Here is an 18,915-nt window from a genome sequence, read left to right as displayed (position 1 = left end):
TTCATAATAACAGCTTTCAAAACACATTTGTATAGTGCTTCATAATTTTCAAAGTGCTCATAGTTTCTTAGAGATGAACAGGGCACGTGCTCCGTGCCTACTTAACAAACAAGGGCACTGAGGCACATAGCCTTGACCTTGCTCAAGGTCACACCACTGATCAGTCAACACAGTGTGGCCCCTCATACATGAATTCCAGAAATATATAAAGTGACTCGATAGTCATGAAAACACTAATTCCTGGTAAAGAGTAAACAAAGAGGTAAAACTTTGTCATTTGCACACATATACATACCAACCTTGATAAACCCACACACATACACACGCGCGCACACACACACGCACGCACGCACGCACGCGCACACACACACACACACACACAGATGTCAAAGCCATATTTTCAAAATTAATCTAATGTTAAGTATTACAGAAGGGTCTGTCCATTCAGTAGCCAGATTATTGAGAAAAGGTGACCAGTGTGAATTACAAGTTTAAAATATATTTTTTGTCTTACTCATAAAACAGTGTATTAACCACAAAAAAACCACTCACACCAAATCTTTCCTGAGATGAGTCGGCATTCAACATAATTACTGCTAAGTGGAGCAGCACTGCCATTCCTTCCAATGGTGTGTGCTCCTAGAGCACCCAGGGCTCTCAGCCCTGAGCACATGGCGCCCTCTGGTGGCCCACACCTCTGTGATCTGGGTGGAAAAGTCGCTCACTCAGAAGCTTAGAGCACTGACTTCCAAACATTTCTCACGTCTCCCTCAGCGCAGAGATTTTTTCTCAGTAAAAACTATCAATACACACTTATTTATACATTTCTATACATATACTATCATAATAATATTCAATGTAAAACTCAGAAAAAAGAGGTTTTTAAGAATGTAATCTAGTTCTACTGATTCTTCTTGCACCCAAAGGCTCATTTCAAGCACCCATTCTGGAGACAACTGTGCTTTAGAAAGAGCCCTACAGTATGATTTTATTTAAAAATATATCACAAGATAACTTCTGCCCTGGATAAGACACTCTTATTATCATCTTCTCTTGAGAGTCCTGTGGGTAACTTAAGTGTCCACAGGCAAACAGGGCAATAACCCTCCAGTTGGCCAGGTCACTCACTACAAAGATACGCAGTCAGACTAACCACAAAATTGAAGTGGTTTTGATGGCCTTGGTAAAACCTTCACCAGGAAACAATGTACTTTTTAAAAAATTTATGTTATTTTATTTTCCCTGTGAGCTCCATTGCTAGGGAACAATGCACTTTCATTCAACACTTAGTGCAAGAAGTTTAGCGATCCAAAAGACACCTTGAACTTTGGGTCTTCCTACTTTCCTTCCAAATAACTAACTTCTATGCATTAAAAACCTTAGCACTCATGAAGCCTTTTATCTAAGAAAGTACTACAAGTAGACTTTAAGGTTTCCACCCCAAAAGAGCACAGAAACACTCTAACCTGCTCAGTCAACAGAGGATTATAGACTTATAATCAGCATGCTCTACTAACATAAGCATTTCTACTAAGACTCATGAGTTTAAAAAATACATTCAATCTGTTCCTTGCTCTCAACATTCTGGTCCTACTTGACACAAGTAGACTTGAACCATCTCTTTATGAAGCAGGGTGATGATTCACAAATTATTCCAAAAAGAGGAACAATCTGCAACATTTATCAGGTTCACATAAAGTTAGAATAAGGAAAGGTTTTTGGTTGTTGTTTCTGTTGTTTCATGTCTTTTTTCCACATAAGCATTCCCAAAGCATTTCCCAAAAAGAAAAATCAAAGATTCTTAATAATCAGTTAACTAAGGTGTTCTCTGAACATGTCTTAAAACTTACCTCTGTATCCCTAGTGCCTAGTACAAGCTGGATACATGAGACACCTTGCATTGTGAAAAGAAGACAAACTTTTTATTTCCTCCCAAATAAGTTTGAGGGGAAAAAAATTGCAAATCCTATGTTTATAGAGCAGTTCATTAATGAAACACTCTACTGCTAGTAAAGTATAAGATAAAAATTGTCTATGATTGTCAATTTTATGTGTCAGCTTGGCTAGGCTATGGTATTCAGTTGTTTGGTCAAAACACCAGTCTAGATGTTGCTGCAAAAGTATTTTTTTAGATGGGATTAACATTTAAATCAATAAACTTTGAGTAAAGCAGGTTGTCCTCCATACTGTGGGTAGACCTAATCCGGTCACTTGAAGGCCTTCAGAGAAAAGTCTGAGGTCCCCAGAGGAAGAATGAATTCTGCCTCCAGAAAGCCTTCAGACTCAAAACTGCAACGTCAACTCTTCCTGGCTCTCAAGCCTGCCCTTCATATTTTAGATTTGCCAGCCCCCATAGCCATGTGAGTGTATTCCTTAAAATAAAGACCTCTCTCTTTTCTCCCTCTCTCTCATTACAGATATAAATACATATATAAACACACAGACACACACACACATTTTTTTCTATTGGTTCTGTTTATCTGTAGAACCCTAATACATTGTCTGAGGGTTTTTCAAAGACCATGACCACAAGTATTTATGCACTGCCCTCAGCTGTGCTAAAATATTAAAATACATTCACCTTAAGTTAAAGCCAAACCACTGTATGAAGTATAATCCCTAGATTAAGGATATTCTGCTAAAACTAAAATAATGGGGAATTGGGCCGGCCCGGTGGCGCACTGCGCTAGTGCGCCGCTTGGGAAGCGCGGAGGCGCTCCCGCTGAGGGTTCGGATCCCACATACAGACCGGTTCCTGCTCGCTGGCTGAGCGAGGCGCGGGGGCAGCGCCGAGGGTTGCGATCCCGTTGCCGGTCCCAGTCCGGTACGGGGGCGACACTGAGGGTTGCGATCCGTTGCCGGACACGGAAAAAAGACAAAAAAAAAAATAAATAAATAAATAAATAAAATAAAATAAAATAATGGGGAATGATAGTAAAAGGGCCAAGAAAAATCTTTCCAATTAATTTACCTAGGTAAACCAGTACAATGGACATTTCATTTTGATAATGGGGAGCCATTTCTGTCCAACAACAGAATGATTTCAAAGTGCATACGCCTTCATAAGATACAACACTTCGCAGAAAAGAGTTTACTGAATGAGAAAGAGGAAAATATGCTAAGAAAATAAAAAGTGAAAAGAAGAAAAGAAATATTAACTACCTCTTGGTTATCTTTGTTCTGGTTTGCCCAGAAAATCTTATGATAAAGCGTCTCCATTGAATTGCTGGAATCAGTTCGGTCAAAACAGTGACGATCCAAAACTTCCAACGTGTGCAAAACCCGACTAATAGTCACCCCTAGATACAGAAATTAAGCGAGCAGTTAAAGAGACCAAATGAAGCCAGAACAGCATAGTACAAGATCATCATTATGTGAGGCAAAAGGAATTTTTAAAAATTATCATTCTTGGCATATCCTATCAAAGAATTGCCAACAAAACCAAACTTAACATTCTAGACAGCCAGGAACTAAAATGCACAAACTGAAGAATTTCCTCAAAATCCACCAGGTGGCTCTGTCAAAAAGCTGCCTTATTCACATGGAGTGGTTTACAAGAATCAGAAACACGGCATAAAATCCAACATTCAAAAGCACTCATTCTTCTGTTGTGTTCTGTACCTGCTGTTGACTCTTGGCACTTGTCAAAAGACCACCGAACTTCCACTGCCCGGCCTCTTTGTTTTATCTGCTGTTCCACCTCATAAATCCTTGCCCGAACCTGAAAGATAATCGCTTCTAATTAACTGTGCTTGGAAAGCCACAGTGGCAATCTAAATCATGTCAGGTTTTTCTGCATGAGTAGAGTTTCCAACAGTCAACTACAATCTTGACTGAATTGTAGGAAATGCAGCTTGTTGCCCAAGAAGTACATTTTTCAAATGTACATGTGCTTACTGAATGATAGTTTTTAATAATAAATGCTCATAAAAATAAATGCCTGCAAAAAATGTTTACAAGTAAAACTTTGTAGGACACCATTCAGAAAGGTGAAAGTTCTAAAATATCCTCTTTAAGGCATCTTATTAATTAACGAAAACTGCTTGGTAAAAGATAGAGATCTTATCCTAAATATTAGTCACGATTCTATGGTTCAAGCTTCACAAGTCTTTGAAACAAATAACCCAGTACTAATAAGAATATATAACAATTACTTAATGTCACAAATTACTACAAGAGTCGTGGTCACACAGCAGAACTCTCAGTAAGAACTACTAGCAAGAGGATGAAAGCAACTTCATGAACTTCTGTGGTTTAGAGAGGCTAAAACCTTCCCCAAGGTCACCCAGAGAGTTAGGGGCACAGCTGGGAATGGATGCAAGTATCTGAGATGCTAAAACCCAGGCGTGGCCCATTTTGCCTGATGCATCTCAAGAATGAAAACATCCATCAAACCATTGAAATGGAGAGTCTACCTGCTGGTTGAAAGCCGTGTTCCCACCCGGCATGGGGAGGCTGGAAGGAGCCACCTGCAGCAGATCCAGAGGTGAGCCTGGGTTCACACTCTTATTTTCATTTGTGGAATAATTCCACACCAAGGCACTTGGGCAACAGAGAGTGACAGTCTGTAAATGAAACGGGAAAAATCCGGATACTTAGAGGAAGGAGAAAGTGTAATAAAAGCTAAAATGACATCTTGTCATAACTATACTATGGTTTCCTACCAGTGAGTTTAAAATATAAACTCTTATTTTCATTTGTGGAATAATTCCACACCAAGGCACTTGGGCAACAGAGAGTGACAGTCTGTAAATGAAATGGGAAAAATCCGGATACTTAGAGGAAGGAGAAAGTGTAATAACAGCTAAAATGACATCTTGTCATAACTATACTATGGTTTCCTACCAGTGAGTTTAAAATATAAACATCTTACCCCATTCTTTCCAAATGATAACTTTCCAAATGATAAGACAAAAACCAAGAGTCATGAATTTGAAAGGGAGGAAGTATAGCCATAGAGCAATTAAGGAATATCACAATCTATAAATTAATATTCCAGCACAGAAAATGTAGGAGACAATAAAAATGCAGCAATCATCACTTAAAGCAAATTTTTCATGCAATTAAAAAATGAGATGGAATTAGAATATGTAGTTTTTAAGGCTATAAAATATGAAAAGGAATTATTTTTCAAAAAATCTCTCAAATGATGGAGCAATAGCTTCATAAATGCAGGGCAAGCAGTTACCCTGGGGCAGGAGTTGGAAAGCTTTTTCTATAAAAAGCCAGATTGTATATGTTTTCAGCTTTGCAGGCCACCAACAGTTTATCACATATTCTTTTTGTTGTTTTATTTTAACAACCCATTGAAAATATAAAACCTCTTCTTGGCTTGTGGGCTGCATCAGGTCTACAAACTAGCTTGCCTACCACAGCCCTGGACCCTCACAGACATAAGTTTTGCTCAACCAGCTTGCACAAAGTGCTTTACATGATTATCTTGCTTATGTTACAACAAACCCATGAAGTAGGCGGTATTATTCTCCAATTTTACGAGACAGGAATATGAGCCACAGAGATTAGTAACTGGCCCAAATTTGACTCCGGCACACATGCTTAGAAACACTGTGCTTTCCAGCTCTCCCTTCAAATGTAGATTAAATATTACACAGTACATTTAATTAAGCATTTACTCTGTGCTGAACACTGTCCTGGAAGCTTTCAATCATTATAACCTTAATCCTATGACTAGGAACTGTCATCATTCCTATTCATATATGGGGAAACAGAGGCTCAAGGTTACGGTTATTAAGTGGCAGGGCAAGACTTAAAACCAGTTCTGTTATGATTCTAAAGTGTATGTCTTAACCATTACACTCTCATGCCATTCAACAGCAAACTATGTGAGCTCAGAGAATGAATGCAATATTTCTTCTTCCAAAAACATGAAATTAAATATAAAAAACTAAATTGTGAGGTCTAGGGTAGGTACATCTTTGTAGAAGCCAGACGACAGCTGTGAAGAATGTCACCAATACATCCATCTCCATTGGCCCACGTCCCTACCCGATTCCTGCTGCCCATGAGGATGTGAGCTCGTCTCCTGGCCATGATGGAGACCTTGCTTGTGTTCTTGATTCCAAAGCCTCCCATATCCAGGGCACTGATCTATCAAACACCCCTCCTCTCTCCTATTCTCAGACTCTCATATCCCTCTATAAATTCACCCTTAGTTTAGGAATATGTTACAATCTGCTTATTAAAAAACAAACAAAAGAAAAATTTTTTGAATCTCTACTCACCCAGCAGCCATCTCTACCCCCTATCCATTTTCTTCTCTTCCCTTCATAAACATGTTTCTCAGAAAAACAGTACCTCATTCTCCATCTCCCCTCAACCCACCTTAATCTGGCTTCTTACCAACCATTCAACTGGAATAGCTCTTAACAAGATAATCAATGACCACCAATTTGTTAAAGACAACTTCAACCATCTTAGCAGACTTCCCCAATATGCTGGGCGCTGCCCACTACTATTTCCTTTCTGAAACTTTCTGCAGACCCCAGTTCAGCAGAGTGGTTATACATTCTGGTTCCAGACCACCTGACTTTTAATTCCAGCGTCACCACTTTCTTGCTCTGTGACCTATGGCACCATTTTATTCCTATCTCAAAGGCTGGTCCTGAGAACTAAATCACTAACATACGGTACAACTTAGAACAGTGGCTAGAACATAATAAATGCTATTAATGTAATAAAATTATGACAGCATTACTGCTATTTTCACCATCTTTGTTTGTGCAACGATTCCTCTCCCTATTGTTTTTCTCTAGTCTGGCCAACCTTCCTGGTCTCCTCTGTGGACTTTCCTTCACCCATCTCTTAACCACCCACGTCCCTCAGATCTATAGTCCTCCCTCACTACAAATTCTTCAATCTCCCCACCTCTTGTGGGTCTGATCAGCCATGGGGACCTGAATGTTTCAAATCCACACATCTGGCCGACTGTCTGCCCTAATCTTCAGAATTGGACATGGAACCACCTCTTGAACATATCCACTTGGAGGTCTTAAAGGACAAAAGAGTCCAAAATAATCCAAAACTGAACTCGCCTAGGTGCTTCCAAACTGATTTCTTTGCCTTGTCTCCCTCTTTTTCACCTCCCCACTCCCACAAATTCCCTCTATTGTGATCAAAATCTAAGCTACACAACTGACCATGTCACTTCCCTGAATAAAACCCTCCAATGACATCTCAATTATAGGCTCACAGAGGGTCTTCTGTGCCCTGGCCCACAACAGACCTTATACGTTATACTCCATTAACACCAACCTACACACAAGATGACGGATTAGCCCTTTGGGCCTTTCCCATGCTGTTTCCCTCTTCCAGGAACACCCATACCATGTCCATGTACTTGATTTTTTTTTTTTTATAACTCATGTTATGAGAACTAAAATACTTCTTTCAGAAAGCCTCCCTTAATATTTTTATCATTATTTTTTTACATTCTAAGATATTGTTGCAGAGCACTTGGGGGAGGGGGAGAATAGGAAGGGAGAAGGAAGGGGGCCTAGTCAAGGCCCATGGCACCCCCCCTCATTCTGACAGGGGAGACCAGGGGGCTTCCGGTGGTGGCTCAGTCATTGCTGGGCTAGATGCGGACACTGGGGGGACATGGCTGAGGCCATTGGCCCTCCACCAACCCAGCTCAGGAGCCCAGGGCAGTTCAGGTGGTGGCTCAGTGACCATCACTGGGCTGGTTGTGTATGTTAGGGAGGTGTGGCCAAGGCCCTCGGCCCAACAGCACCCCTGCTTGAGAGCCTTGGGTGCTTCTGGCAGCAGCTTTGTATCCTTACTGGGCTGGTTGCAGGTGTCAAGTGGTTGTGGCTAAGGCCCTCGGGCCCCCATCACCCCAGCTTGGGAGCCCAGGACATTTCCACTGGTGGCTTGGTGGTCATCGCTGGGCTGGATGCTGTCGTCGGGGTGGTGTGGCTGAGACCCACAGCCCTAACCCTCCCCAGCTTGGGAGCCCAGGAGACTTCAGTCCTCCTAGGTTTTATAGGTATTCTTTGGTGGTGTTAGACCTTTACTGGTTAATATCAAAACTTTCTCTGGTCTGTGGGTATTTTGTTTTTCCTTTCAGTTCTGTGTTGGATTACTTACTATTCCCACCACTTAAACTCTGCACTGGAACTAATTTGTTGTCCTTTGTTTACTTCTAAAACAGGGGAACTTCCTAAGGGAACCAGTACTTGAGCTCTGTGGTTGAGCTAAATTGCAGCTTTGCTGCTGATTCTCTGGGGAAGGCTTCTGGTGCAGCTTAGGTTTTAATTGTTGACCTTGTAAGCACTTCCAGGCATCGTGAGGTCTGGTACATCCCGGTTATGTGGAAACTCTGGTCTGGGCCTGAGTCTTTTCAGCAAACTGTACCCCATGCGGTTCTATATTCCTGACCAGTCTCCACTCAGTGGTCCTATACTGATTGGGGGCAGATCAGCTGTCCTTGCTGTGCCCCAGTGTTACCCTGATGGGCCCGTCTCCTTTACCCCCCAGACTCTAAACACTTCCCACGGGACAGGCCATGCACCAGTCCCTTGTGATGACTCACTAGCCTCTGAGTGGCTCCCTTTTTTCAGTTGTTGTGGCTCCTCACTCCTATGTGGGTCCACGGGAACCCTATTAGTGGTCTTGCTGCCTGGGGGCCACCAAGACCCTGCTCTCCCCTGCAGCCTCCAAGCAACTCCACCCGAAGGGCACCGCTGCAGCTTTTGCCAGCTCTTGCTCTGTGTGCTCAGCAGGGCCAGCCTTGAAGTGGTTGGGGCTCGAAATGGTCAGAGCGGTCCTTTCGTTCTTTCATCATGGCTTCTCCTGCCTCATGCACTCGGTAGGTCTCTCCTCCTCTTCCCCTGAGCTCTAGCAGCCCAACTTGACTGTTGTTACTTTTTAATGGTTGTAAATTGGATGACTGTGGGAGAGGGTGAAGTTGGGGACCATCTATTCCGTCATCTTGACCACAAGTCCCGAGTCCCTCCCTGAACTTTCGGTTAGGCTAGAAGTTTCCCTTTTCAATTGCCTAAGCCTCAGTGCATCTCTCCATCAGCACTTGTCACATTATATGAAAACTGTCCATTTATGACCCTGTCTTCCTCAAAAAGAACCCAGTAAACACTACCAGAGTAGAGACCATGTCTTCAGGGTCAGGCCTGTTCCAAAGCCCCTTAGTAAAGAATAGGACACACTGAGAGCTCAAGGAATGTGAACTGAACACTAAACTGGGAGCTCCCCTAGGACATGGCCATATCTCAGTCCAGACAGTACCAGCCCAGCAACCAGCACATTACTGGATGTTCAAGGACCACACAAGCAATAATGCTCTGCAGATGACCAGAGCTTGATAAATAATTTAGATTTTAAAGAAACAGAGAAAGGCAACCAACTTATGATGTGAATGGAGGAAGATAAAGAATGTAGCCTGGAGCAGCCATCCTTCCAAAAGAACAATAATCCAGCTGACGTATTCTGTGGGTTCCCTGAAGGATTTTTAATTGAACTGCTTAGTGACCTAGTAAAGGACAGCTACATAATTTTATTCTAGAAAGAAGCAACAAATCTCTCAGTTTGAGCCAACATAAGGAAACACAAAATTTCAATCTATAAATTACTTGGGTGAGGAAAAAACTGGAGGTGTCAAAGTTCAACTAGAAAGCAGAAAAGGCTATTCCCAGCTCGAATGCTTCCCACATTGAATTTTAACATAATATAACAAAGGCCTAGGACTTACCTGCAACATACAACTAAGTCCGTAAACCAGGGGACCATGCTGCTCACAGGAAAGAAAATCAGAGAAGGCCAGCTGCACAGGGCTCATGCCGGGGCCAGGGGGACCAGGGCTGGGCGCCCCAATGCTCGAGCTGTTTGGTCCTATTATCATGTGTGGTGAGTGGGCAACAAGGAGGTTGGGACTATCACTCAGCAGCAAGGAAAGACGCCGGGCACAGAAGTAGGCAAGACGACGAGACAGGTAGGCCGACTGGACAAACTCATCTGAATACTGGCAAGAAAAGGGACACCAGATTTCAGTCATGTCTTCTGTGTCTTACTTAAGTAACTATTTTAACACAGATTTTTTTTAATTGAAAAAGGGGGGAAAAACTTCGAAGATATAAACCAGTGCTGTCCAATAAAAATATAATGGGAGACACATATAATTTAAAATTTCCTAGCCATTAAAACAATAAGGAGGCAAAAATTAGAAGAATAATGTATTTTATTTAGGCCAATATATCTAAAATGTTATCATTTCAACATGTAATCAACATAGAAAGTATTAAATTATATGCTTTTTCACACTAAGTCTGAAATCCGGTGTGCACTGTATAGTTAGAGCACACGTCAATTCACCGTGGTCAAATTTCAAGAGCTCAACAGCCACATCTGGCTAGTGGCTACTGTAATGGGCAGTGCAGGTACAGACTATCTCAGGGAAGATACACAGGCCCCAGTATGGTGAAGTGTCTGGGGAGGGTACCAGGCTGAGAGGGAGAATCATTGTTCACTGGATACTCTTTCATACTGTTTGAATTATCAAATACATGTACTACATTTTCAAGAAATTTTTTTAAATAAATCTTATCCATATAACAAATTTTTAACAGATGTTAGACCAATCATCAAAATAAGAAGTTTCCTACCCCAGATGCTCAAAAAATTTTCAAAAAAATGTAAAAGATCTTCTATGTTCCTAAAAAGACACGATTTGTTTTGTTTTCATGGAAATCTGTATTATTATATGAAGACAGTATTTAAAGAGAGGTTTGAGGGGTTTGCTTAGCTCAGTGATGGAAGAAATCAATGTGGGTGAAGTTACTTAGAAAGGACATGTGGATAAAAACCACGAACATGATGAGTACAAATGACTGCTCAAACTTATTAGAAGACTCATCACTTCACAGGCTGTAGCATCAAAGACATTTTTTTCCTTCCATCACAACAGGAATTTTTTTCCCTTTCCACCTCTACTTACCTAATCATTCTTATCAGACTCATTTGTTGCCCATAAAATCAACTGGCTCAAGGTGACATGTACTGTACCTGCAGCATTAGTGGTAACAAGAGTTTAAGAAGATCATCATCCATTGGTCTGATCTTTTCTAAAACATCCAGGATCCATGTCAAATATTCATGTTTTTCTAGCATTCCTTCCTTAAATAAACAAAGAAAAATTACACTACTAATGTTGAAGAAAACCTACCTAAATTTTTAAAATGGCACTACCCTCCTTATGCATACGTAGAAGTTTACTATCGTTGTTTCTGTTGTAGTAAAATACAGTCTCATTGATCATGGTCCAAATACTAAACAAAAGAGGGAAAACTAGTTTTTTTGGTATGCTGGTTTGGGGGGTTTTTTGTTCTTGTTTTTGTTTTTTGGTAATTCACTTCACTTGAAATTGAAAATAACCCCAACAAGAAAGGAAATTCAGAAGCTTTCACACCCTGAAGACATGTCAAACCCCGGGTTAGATTTTGGAGGAGTATGAACTCATGCTCACAGGAGGAAATTTGGCTAATGGCGATAATTACAAAGAAAAGCACTGCTCATACCAATCATCTCAACAAAAGTTTGAAAATCCCATCAGACTCAATGCCCCCTTAATAGCCTCCTTTACTATCCTGAAGTGAGGTTCAGATACTATAACCTACCTATAAAATACAAGACTACTTCAAAAAGTTTGTAGAAAAATTGAATTAAAAATAGTAAAAATCCTTTCATGAACTTTTTGAGGACCTCTCGTATAACCTTATAAATCAGTGACCTAACTGTAATGTAAAGAAATGAAAAGAATTTATGATAAACAATGTAAAAATATTCTAAAACAATTCCACTAAAAAATAATGTTAACCCCATAACTAACAAATGCTCCACAGGACAGATATAGCCCCTACTGAGACCACTGATGCTGATGTAAGTTCCATAAACATCTTTCATCTACTGCCTTCACATGCATACAAGTAGACACATTCCTTTATGACATTCTATATATATATATATATATATATATATATATACACACACACACACACACACAAGGAGTCTTCAAAAAGTTCATGGAAAGATCTGCATTATCTTTCAATTCCCTTTTTCCTCAAATATTTTGAAGTACCCTCATTTATATTTGATATCACACTATAGTAGTTTTGTATTATGATTCACAGAATGAAAGAATCATCAAGATAGAAACAAGAAGCTATGTTTTCTGGGAAAGACACACCTTTATAGTCATTCCAGTAAAATGCTTAGTATTTAGTTTGAAATCCTATTTTGTTCCTAGCAACTTTTAAATGTCACCAGTGGTCCACTAAAATGGTTATCAACAATTCATGTGAAAATATTATACTAATAAATTATAGCTGCAGTATTTAAAAGATTACAGTGACACCACATTGACATGACCTGATAGGTGTTTACTTGTTGCTAATTTCTAGTTTTAAAAACTAATTTAGAGACAAAATGGGTTAAACTTATCAACGATTCATGTGAAAATATTATACTAATAAATTATAGCTGCAGTATTTAAAAGATTACAGTGACACCACATTGACATGACCTCATAGTGAGGTGTTTACTTGTTGCTAATTTCTAGTTTTAAAAACTAATTTAGAGACAAAATGGGTTAAAAAGTTAGTAACAGAAAAAGTACAATTTAAAATTTTAAGACCGGTAAAATGAACTTTAAATTAATAAAGAAATATATATAATTTTTGTCAATTTTAAAAAATTAAAATGTTTTAGAAAGAAATGAATAAAATGGAACTTTACATTAAGGTATAAGAGATGGTAAATGTGAGGTTCAAAAATAAAAAGAATCTCCATAAACATAATGGTCCACTTTCCAACTGCTTTCATTTACGTATGCCCTTGTTTCTGCACATGTATGTCTCCATGTGTATGTATGTACGAGGGTCTGTTCACATCTCATAGTATGGCAAATCAAAATATAATGAACTTTTAAAATTGAACATTGTTTCAGTTACATTCATCACTTTAGGACCTAACTGCTTTTTATAAAAGAGATACTTATTTCAATGTTCCTAATATATAAAGTAATTCTTCCAAAAATATTAAGCATGCTGAGAGGTACTTTTTCCAAAATGTAGAGTAAATCCTCAGCTCAGTAAAAGTCACAAAATCACAGCGCGGGCACTGTAGTAGTCCTTTTCCAAATGTAACTAGAATTTTTAAGAGTTTTTATTGACTTAAAAACTAACAATGTTACTTCCCAAAAGGATCATGCTTTTCCCTACTTTGAGCTCACTTACCACCTGAAAATTGTAATTAAGGTTCTAAAGGGAAAATTTAGAAACCACACATCCCTCCCTCTCTGATCAAGATAGCAAATACTGAAAGTCTGTGCTAGTAATATGACTCCACTGAATACACCTCTCCTTCCTCTTTACTAGGAATATCAATGCAAATATTAGCACAAGTGCCCTCTTCTGGCCAACATTATTTACATCAGCTTGTCTGGGCAAGAGTTCAGTCATTCCTCAAAGTCCTTACCCCTGCCTCAACTCTGTTTGCATTTTAAACTGCAGCTGAGCCAAATTAAGATGAACTTTCTGTTGGATACCTCAGCTCTAAAGGAGATCTGTTATGATATAGGAGGCATCACCACAAAAGTATTTTTGAATAAATGCACCCAATTTTGCAAAATAAAAGGTTTAGAAAAATTATATTTAATAGTGCCATTAAAAAGTAATTAATGGCACTAAAAGAGCTGACACGATTGAAAGCTGGAGATCAATATGTATAATAAACTGTCATCCAGGGCAAATGTGCTACCCTGAATACAACTCAATGTGAGAAACATTAGACTGATTCCTTCGAATGTACTGGTTCATATAAAGAGTCAATTTGCACCAAGGTCCAGCAGCCAGGGGCAGGCAAGTGGCCCATAGAGACACTGGAGGCAGGAATCTCACTGCTTTAAGTCTTTGATGCCAACACAACTGCCAAACCCATTGAGTTTGGGGACTGCCCCAGTGAAGCCCTGCTGAGTGTGGGTCTGGAGCTGGCCAAGAGCTGGCCCATGCACCGGGGGCAGACACACATGCATTCATGTACATAGTTAGCCCAGGCATGTCTCCACACTGCACTCTGAGGAGCTGCAGGGCACATCCCAGCGAGGGGCCCTGGGCCTTTGCACTTGAGCTTCCAGTGGGTCTGTGTACAGCTGGGTGGATGAGCAGGTAGAGGTAAGTGCTAGACCAAAGTGACAGGACACTAGGTTTCCAGAAGTCTCCAGCTTGATGGCCTAGACAATGTGCCCTCCCCTTCCAGCCTCACCCCATCCTCCTGTGGGCATTAAGTGGATGTCTGCGGCAGGTTGCTGAGTGCCTAATCCTGATTTTCTCAGCTGGGAATGTGCCAAGTGACAGGTGAGCAGAATGTGGGCCCCCTGTGCAGCCCCTCCCAGAGCAGCTGGGGGTTCTGGAGCCTCTAAGCCAAAGAGTCCATTAACTGTGGTCGGTGGGGTTGGGGGTGTCGTGCTTCAACCAGACAGGCGTGGTGTGCTCTGCAGCCCTCCCAGCGTGTGGGTGAGTGTTGGGCCTGGACAGGGCCCAGCTGCTAGAGGGAGGGTGCTGTGAGGCCTGGGACCTGAAGCCCAGAGTAGGTGGTGTCTTCCTGTTTACATTTAGCTGCTGTGGAGTCGAGTGCACATTTCCTTGCGCCTCTGTGTCCCAAGCCCACCTGTTTACATGTGTGTCGGAGGTGGGATCCCTGCCCAGCCCCCACCCTGAGAGCCTTCTGTCCATACAGAGTGGTGCTAGTTCTGCCCACCTGGACCATGCCTACCCTGCATGCCCCGCACAGTCACCCACATGGCCTGGAAACAAGCAATGGCCATTATCCCTCGTCCAGGACTCCCCCATCCACAAGCTCCACCCCTTGGGAATTGCTGTACAATTTTTTTCTATTCACAAATTCGTGTTCCTTCCCACATTGAGTTCTTTTGCCCACCTTTGACTTGGGATTGGTAACTTATTTGTTTGGCTTCTCAGAGATATCTCTCTGTACATTTGTTCTCATATCGTCTCATGAATGTCTTTCAGAAAATGGTTATTTTATAGGATTTGACATTGAATTTGTTCTAATAAATCATTCTTCTATCATGTGGCAGCAAAAAAAGATACAATTTAACCCCCTGACAACCCAACTATCAGGAATTTGCTCTCTCCTTAAAATCATGCCACACAGCCTTTCACATCTTGGAAAGGTTACCTGGAACATGTGAAATGCCAGCTTCTCATTGTACTCCCATTGCTTCATGGCTTGCTCCACCTCCGGTGGCACAGGGACAGGGCCATCCCCTGTGCTGCAGGCCATGTGGTAAAAGTCAGAAATCTTGGCCAACTGCTCTCGAAGGTATCTGGTAGATATTTGTGTCCACTCTGCATTTAAAAAAAAAAAAAATCTTAACTTCTAGACACAATGGGTCTAAGAATTACACTTTTTGTCCTTTGTTCTGATTATCTCGAGGATGTACTTATAAAATAAACATCTACTCCATAAAAATGGTTTTTGTACATGCAAGCAGTGCTCAGAAAAGTATACCAGCGCAAGCCCTTCCATATGCACATGTGCGTAAGGCAGCCTGCCCGAAGCAGCCGGCAGGAAACTGACTGGCCAGCTCTGGGCAGGGAAACCCAGCTCCACCCTTGGGCGTATGTAGCCCTTAACTGAGGAGAAGAAATGTTCACACTCGAGTTAGGTCCATCTAGTGATCCTCCTTGTTAAACAACAGTTAACACACCAAAATATCAAAGGCAGAGCAGAAGAGAGAACAACAGAGGTGAGCACTTCAAGAAACCTCAGTTCTACACCCAAAGAATCCAAAATCCCCCAAATGCAGCTCTCTGAAGGTCCAATTTTCAGGCTCCATGTTAGGCTTCAAACATGCCTGATTAAGATTTGTGGTTTTTGTCAATCTGTAAAAGGTGGAAGTCCAGCCTGCACTGCCCCCAGTACAGGGACAGGGACACAGGCACGGCTGCCCTCCTGGACAACCATGTGGACCTTCAAATACCCTCCGCAACCGATACTAGATCAGAAATCAGAAAGGGTGACATCAGAGAGGGTGGAGGGCCACGAAAGGTAGGAGACTGGAAGGAAAAGGGAAAAGGTAGCATCAAAAAAAAAAAAAAAAAATCACTAAAATTATTCAAAATGTCTGCCACAGGGGCACAAACGCAGTCTGTTGCCTCTGGCAACCACGAGGGATATGATGCCAACTTTAGCCCATTCTTGGATAAAAATGTAATAACTGCATGCTCACAGCCAAATTTCCCCAAGGATGAGTGCAACAGTATTTCAGTAGAAAGCCTCCCACTGAAACATTACCAACAACACGATTTTCCCATTATTTGGCAATTCTGCCACCCCCCATTTTGACAAAAGTAGAAAGGGTAGAAACTAAACATCTGTTAATAATTGAGTGTTGTGTCTTTACTTTTTGAGTACTCTTAAAATTACTTGACAACAGAACCTACAGATAATTACTGTTAAGTTTTGGTCTAAACCACTTATTCTAATTGTGTCTCATTTAAAATTAAAATACATACCAGAGTTGCTGAACTCCAGTAATAAACCAATGCAGGAAGATGAACACATACTAGGTCATCATCCTGTTCTTAGTAGTTAGCAGTTTTTCAGAAAGCACAACTAACAGATATTACCATTAAAGTTAATCCATTGGCATTAAAAACACAAGAGCAAGCTATTAATATCATCATCTTCTTGTGCCCTTGTTATGGACTAACAGTCTCATGACACTCTCTTGTTCAACAAAACAAAATACCAACCATCCGATGAGCCCAGTTTAACTTAGCTATAACGAGCAAAAACAAAAATAACAAGGATCCAAATCCTAGCTTTTGTATGCCAAGCTTGCTATTAATTCACTGAGTTTAGTACTATTCTCAATATCGCCACAGAATATTTTAGCTTCAAGAGATAAAAATTAACACACACAGTCACATACCCCTACTCTGTGTAGGGTATATCCTCTTTTTAAGACTGTTTTTTAAAATATAGGAGAAATGCGTGTTCATTACAGAAAGTGTATAATGTAGATATGAAAACAAAAGAAAAACCATCTGTAATCCCATCACCATAATCAATAAATGTTTTAATATAGATCTTCTCGTCTTTTTTCTTCAGGTGTGCTCAAATATTTTTATAAATTTTTGCATATCTGTTTTCAAAAATTGCTGAGTATACTATTCCACAAACTGAATTCCTTTGGGAATCCACAAATGTAGCCCTCTTAGCACTGTGTTTTAACTGTATTTAACTGCCATGAAGTTACATCAATCACATCAATCAGGTTTAGGACATAATACACAGTGTGGATTAGGATAAAAAAATTAGGAGGCATGTAAAATAGTCATTAAAATTGAAAACAAAAAATAACACATGGCCACTAGTACTGTACTCCTTAAAAGTACTAAGCACTAGTACTCCTCTCAAGTTTAGGGAATGAATGGTAATGAAAGGGGAGTAATGCAGGCTCGGTGGCAAGATGGTGACTCTGAACTCAGGCAGTGGTTCTAAACCCCAGTGCACAACACAACCACAAGGGACCTGTGACAAACAGGTGATTTCATTGGTCTGCAGCAGGAACCCAGTTTCAGGTGATAAAAAGAAAACAGGAATGAATACAGATCCTAGGGAAGATGGGGAGAGGGTTCAGAGGTAGAAAATATGCAGAAAGTGACCATAGAGGCAACTCTGGAAGTACAGCAGTTCTAAACTCATGCAACTCAGAGGATATGGACTCATGTAGCTCCTTGATGTCGAGTAGAACTTAAGGTCCAGAAAGCCAGATTACTAGAAAGTTTATGAACATGAATGTTACTGAGAACGGTGTCAAGACTGAAAAGACTAGGGTATTTTCAACCATGTTCTCCCTAGCATCCAAGAATCCCAGAGCCACAATTTCTTCTTTGTTAATTCTTAACCCTAAGAACAGAAGGGGGTTTCAGAGGTCGTACAGTCCAGCCTACCATCTTACAGATACAGTCACTGTGACCTTGCTTAAGGACACACAGCTAAACCGGTAGTACAAAAAACAGGTGTGAGATGCCCCACCCTAGTAAATGAAAACACGTAAATTAATAAACACAAACTAAGTGAGGGCAGAGATGCACCACTTTACATAAAAGTAATAGATCTGCAACATAACCAGCACCATATTAGACAAGCCCAAGTACAAAATGGCACCGTCCACCTCCTCCCCCATTCTCTTTTACAAGAAGCCTCATGGTTTCGGAGAAAATGAAACTTTTGGTGTTTCCACATGCACAGAACTCTCCATTCTCATGACCTAACTCAATCCCCACCCCAGAATTACATCACCCGGCTCTTGGCGCTAACATACCTATATAAGCTCTACCACCCCCACACCTGGGGCTGTCCCCCATTTTCAGGGCAGCTCCAGGCTGTCCTCCATTTTGAGTACAGCTGGCAGATTTCTTTCTTTAATAAAGCTTGAACAGCACCCGGCATCTTGGCTCACTTTCTTCCATTATGGTGCTGAAACCCGGGAAGGGTTTTGGCCAACATTGTGGATGATCCCCTCTCTCTTGGGGTGATTGACCCTCGGCCGCCCTTCCGGACCTGCCAAAACCGGATGCCTCCAGGACTCTCTACTTTTGCCATTTTAGACCAATGCTTCCAACACTGGCCTCAATTCAGGGTTAGTCAGTGGGTCTGTCCTGCCTACTTCTACGGGTTCCCCCGACTACTCTCTACAACTCCATTCTCTACGAACCCCAGGCACCTGGCCGAGGGAACTCTTCTCATGACCCCCAGCTACTGGAGGATGCTCCTCTATCCAGTCAGTGGCTTTTCTCTCAAAAAGAAGGTGGACAGCAGGGAGGACACTCTTTGCTGGCATGCTTCTTCTACCAG

The 18,915-nt window shown here is 41.1% G+C and overlaps 1 protein-coding gene across 1 annotated transcript in view; it reads right to left on the bottom strand.

The window, feature by feature from the left end:
* Window positions 1-18,915, bottom strand: part of MED12L (mediator complex subunit 12-like) — a 287,707-nt gene that overhangs the window by 267,595 nt on the left and 1,197 nt on the right. Inside the window, exons 2-7 of the mRNA XM_008579724.1 lie at window positions 15,226-15,395; window positions 11,035-11,145; window positions 9,725-9,994; window positions 4,416-4,565; window positions 3,622-3,721; window positions 3,163-3,299 (exon numbers count right to left, since the gene is read on the bottom strand). Of these exons, the coding sequence (XP_008577946.1) occupies window positions 3,163-3,299; window positions 3,622-3,721; window positions 4,416-4,565; window positions 9,725-9,994; window positions 11,035-11,145; window positions 15,226-15,395 (938 nt within the window). The remainder of the gene's footprint in view (window positions 1-3,162; window positions 3,300-3,621; window positions 3,722-4,415; window positions 4,566-9,724; window positions 9,995-11,034; window positions 11,146-15,225; window positions 15,396-18,915) is intronic.

The sequence above is a fragment of the Galeopterus variegatus genome, unplaced genomic scaffold (assembly GCF_000696425.1).
Source record: "Galeopterus variegatus unplaced genomic scaffold, G_variegatus-3.0.2 Scaffold1947, whole genome shotgun sequence".
Lineage (NCBI taxonomy): Eukaryota > Metazoa > Chordata > Mammalia > Dermoptera > Cynocephalidae > Galeopterus > Galeopterus variegatus.
The sequence above is the reverse complement of the archived record's forward strand: the minus strand, read 5'-3'. Positions and strand labels throughout refer to the sequence as shown.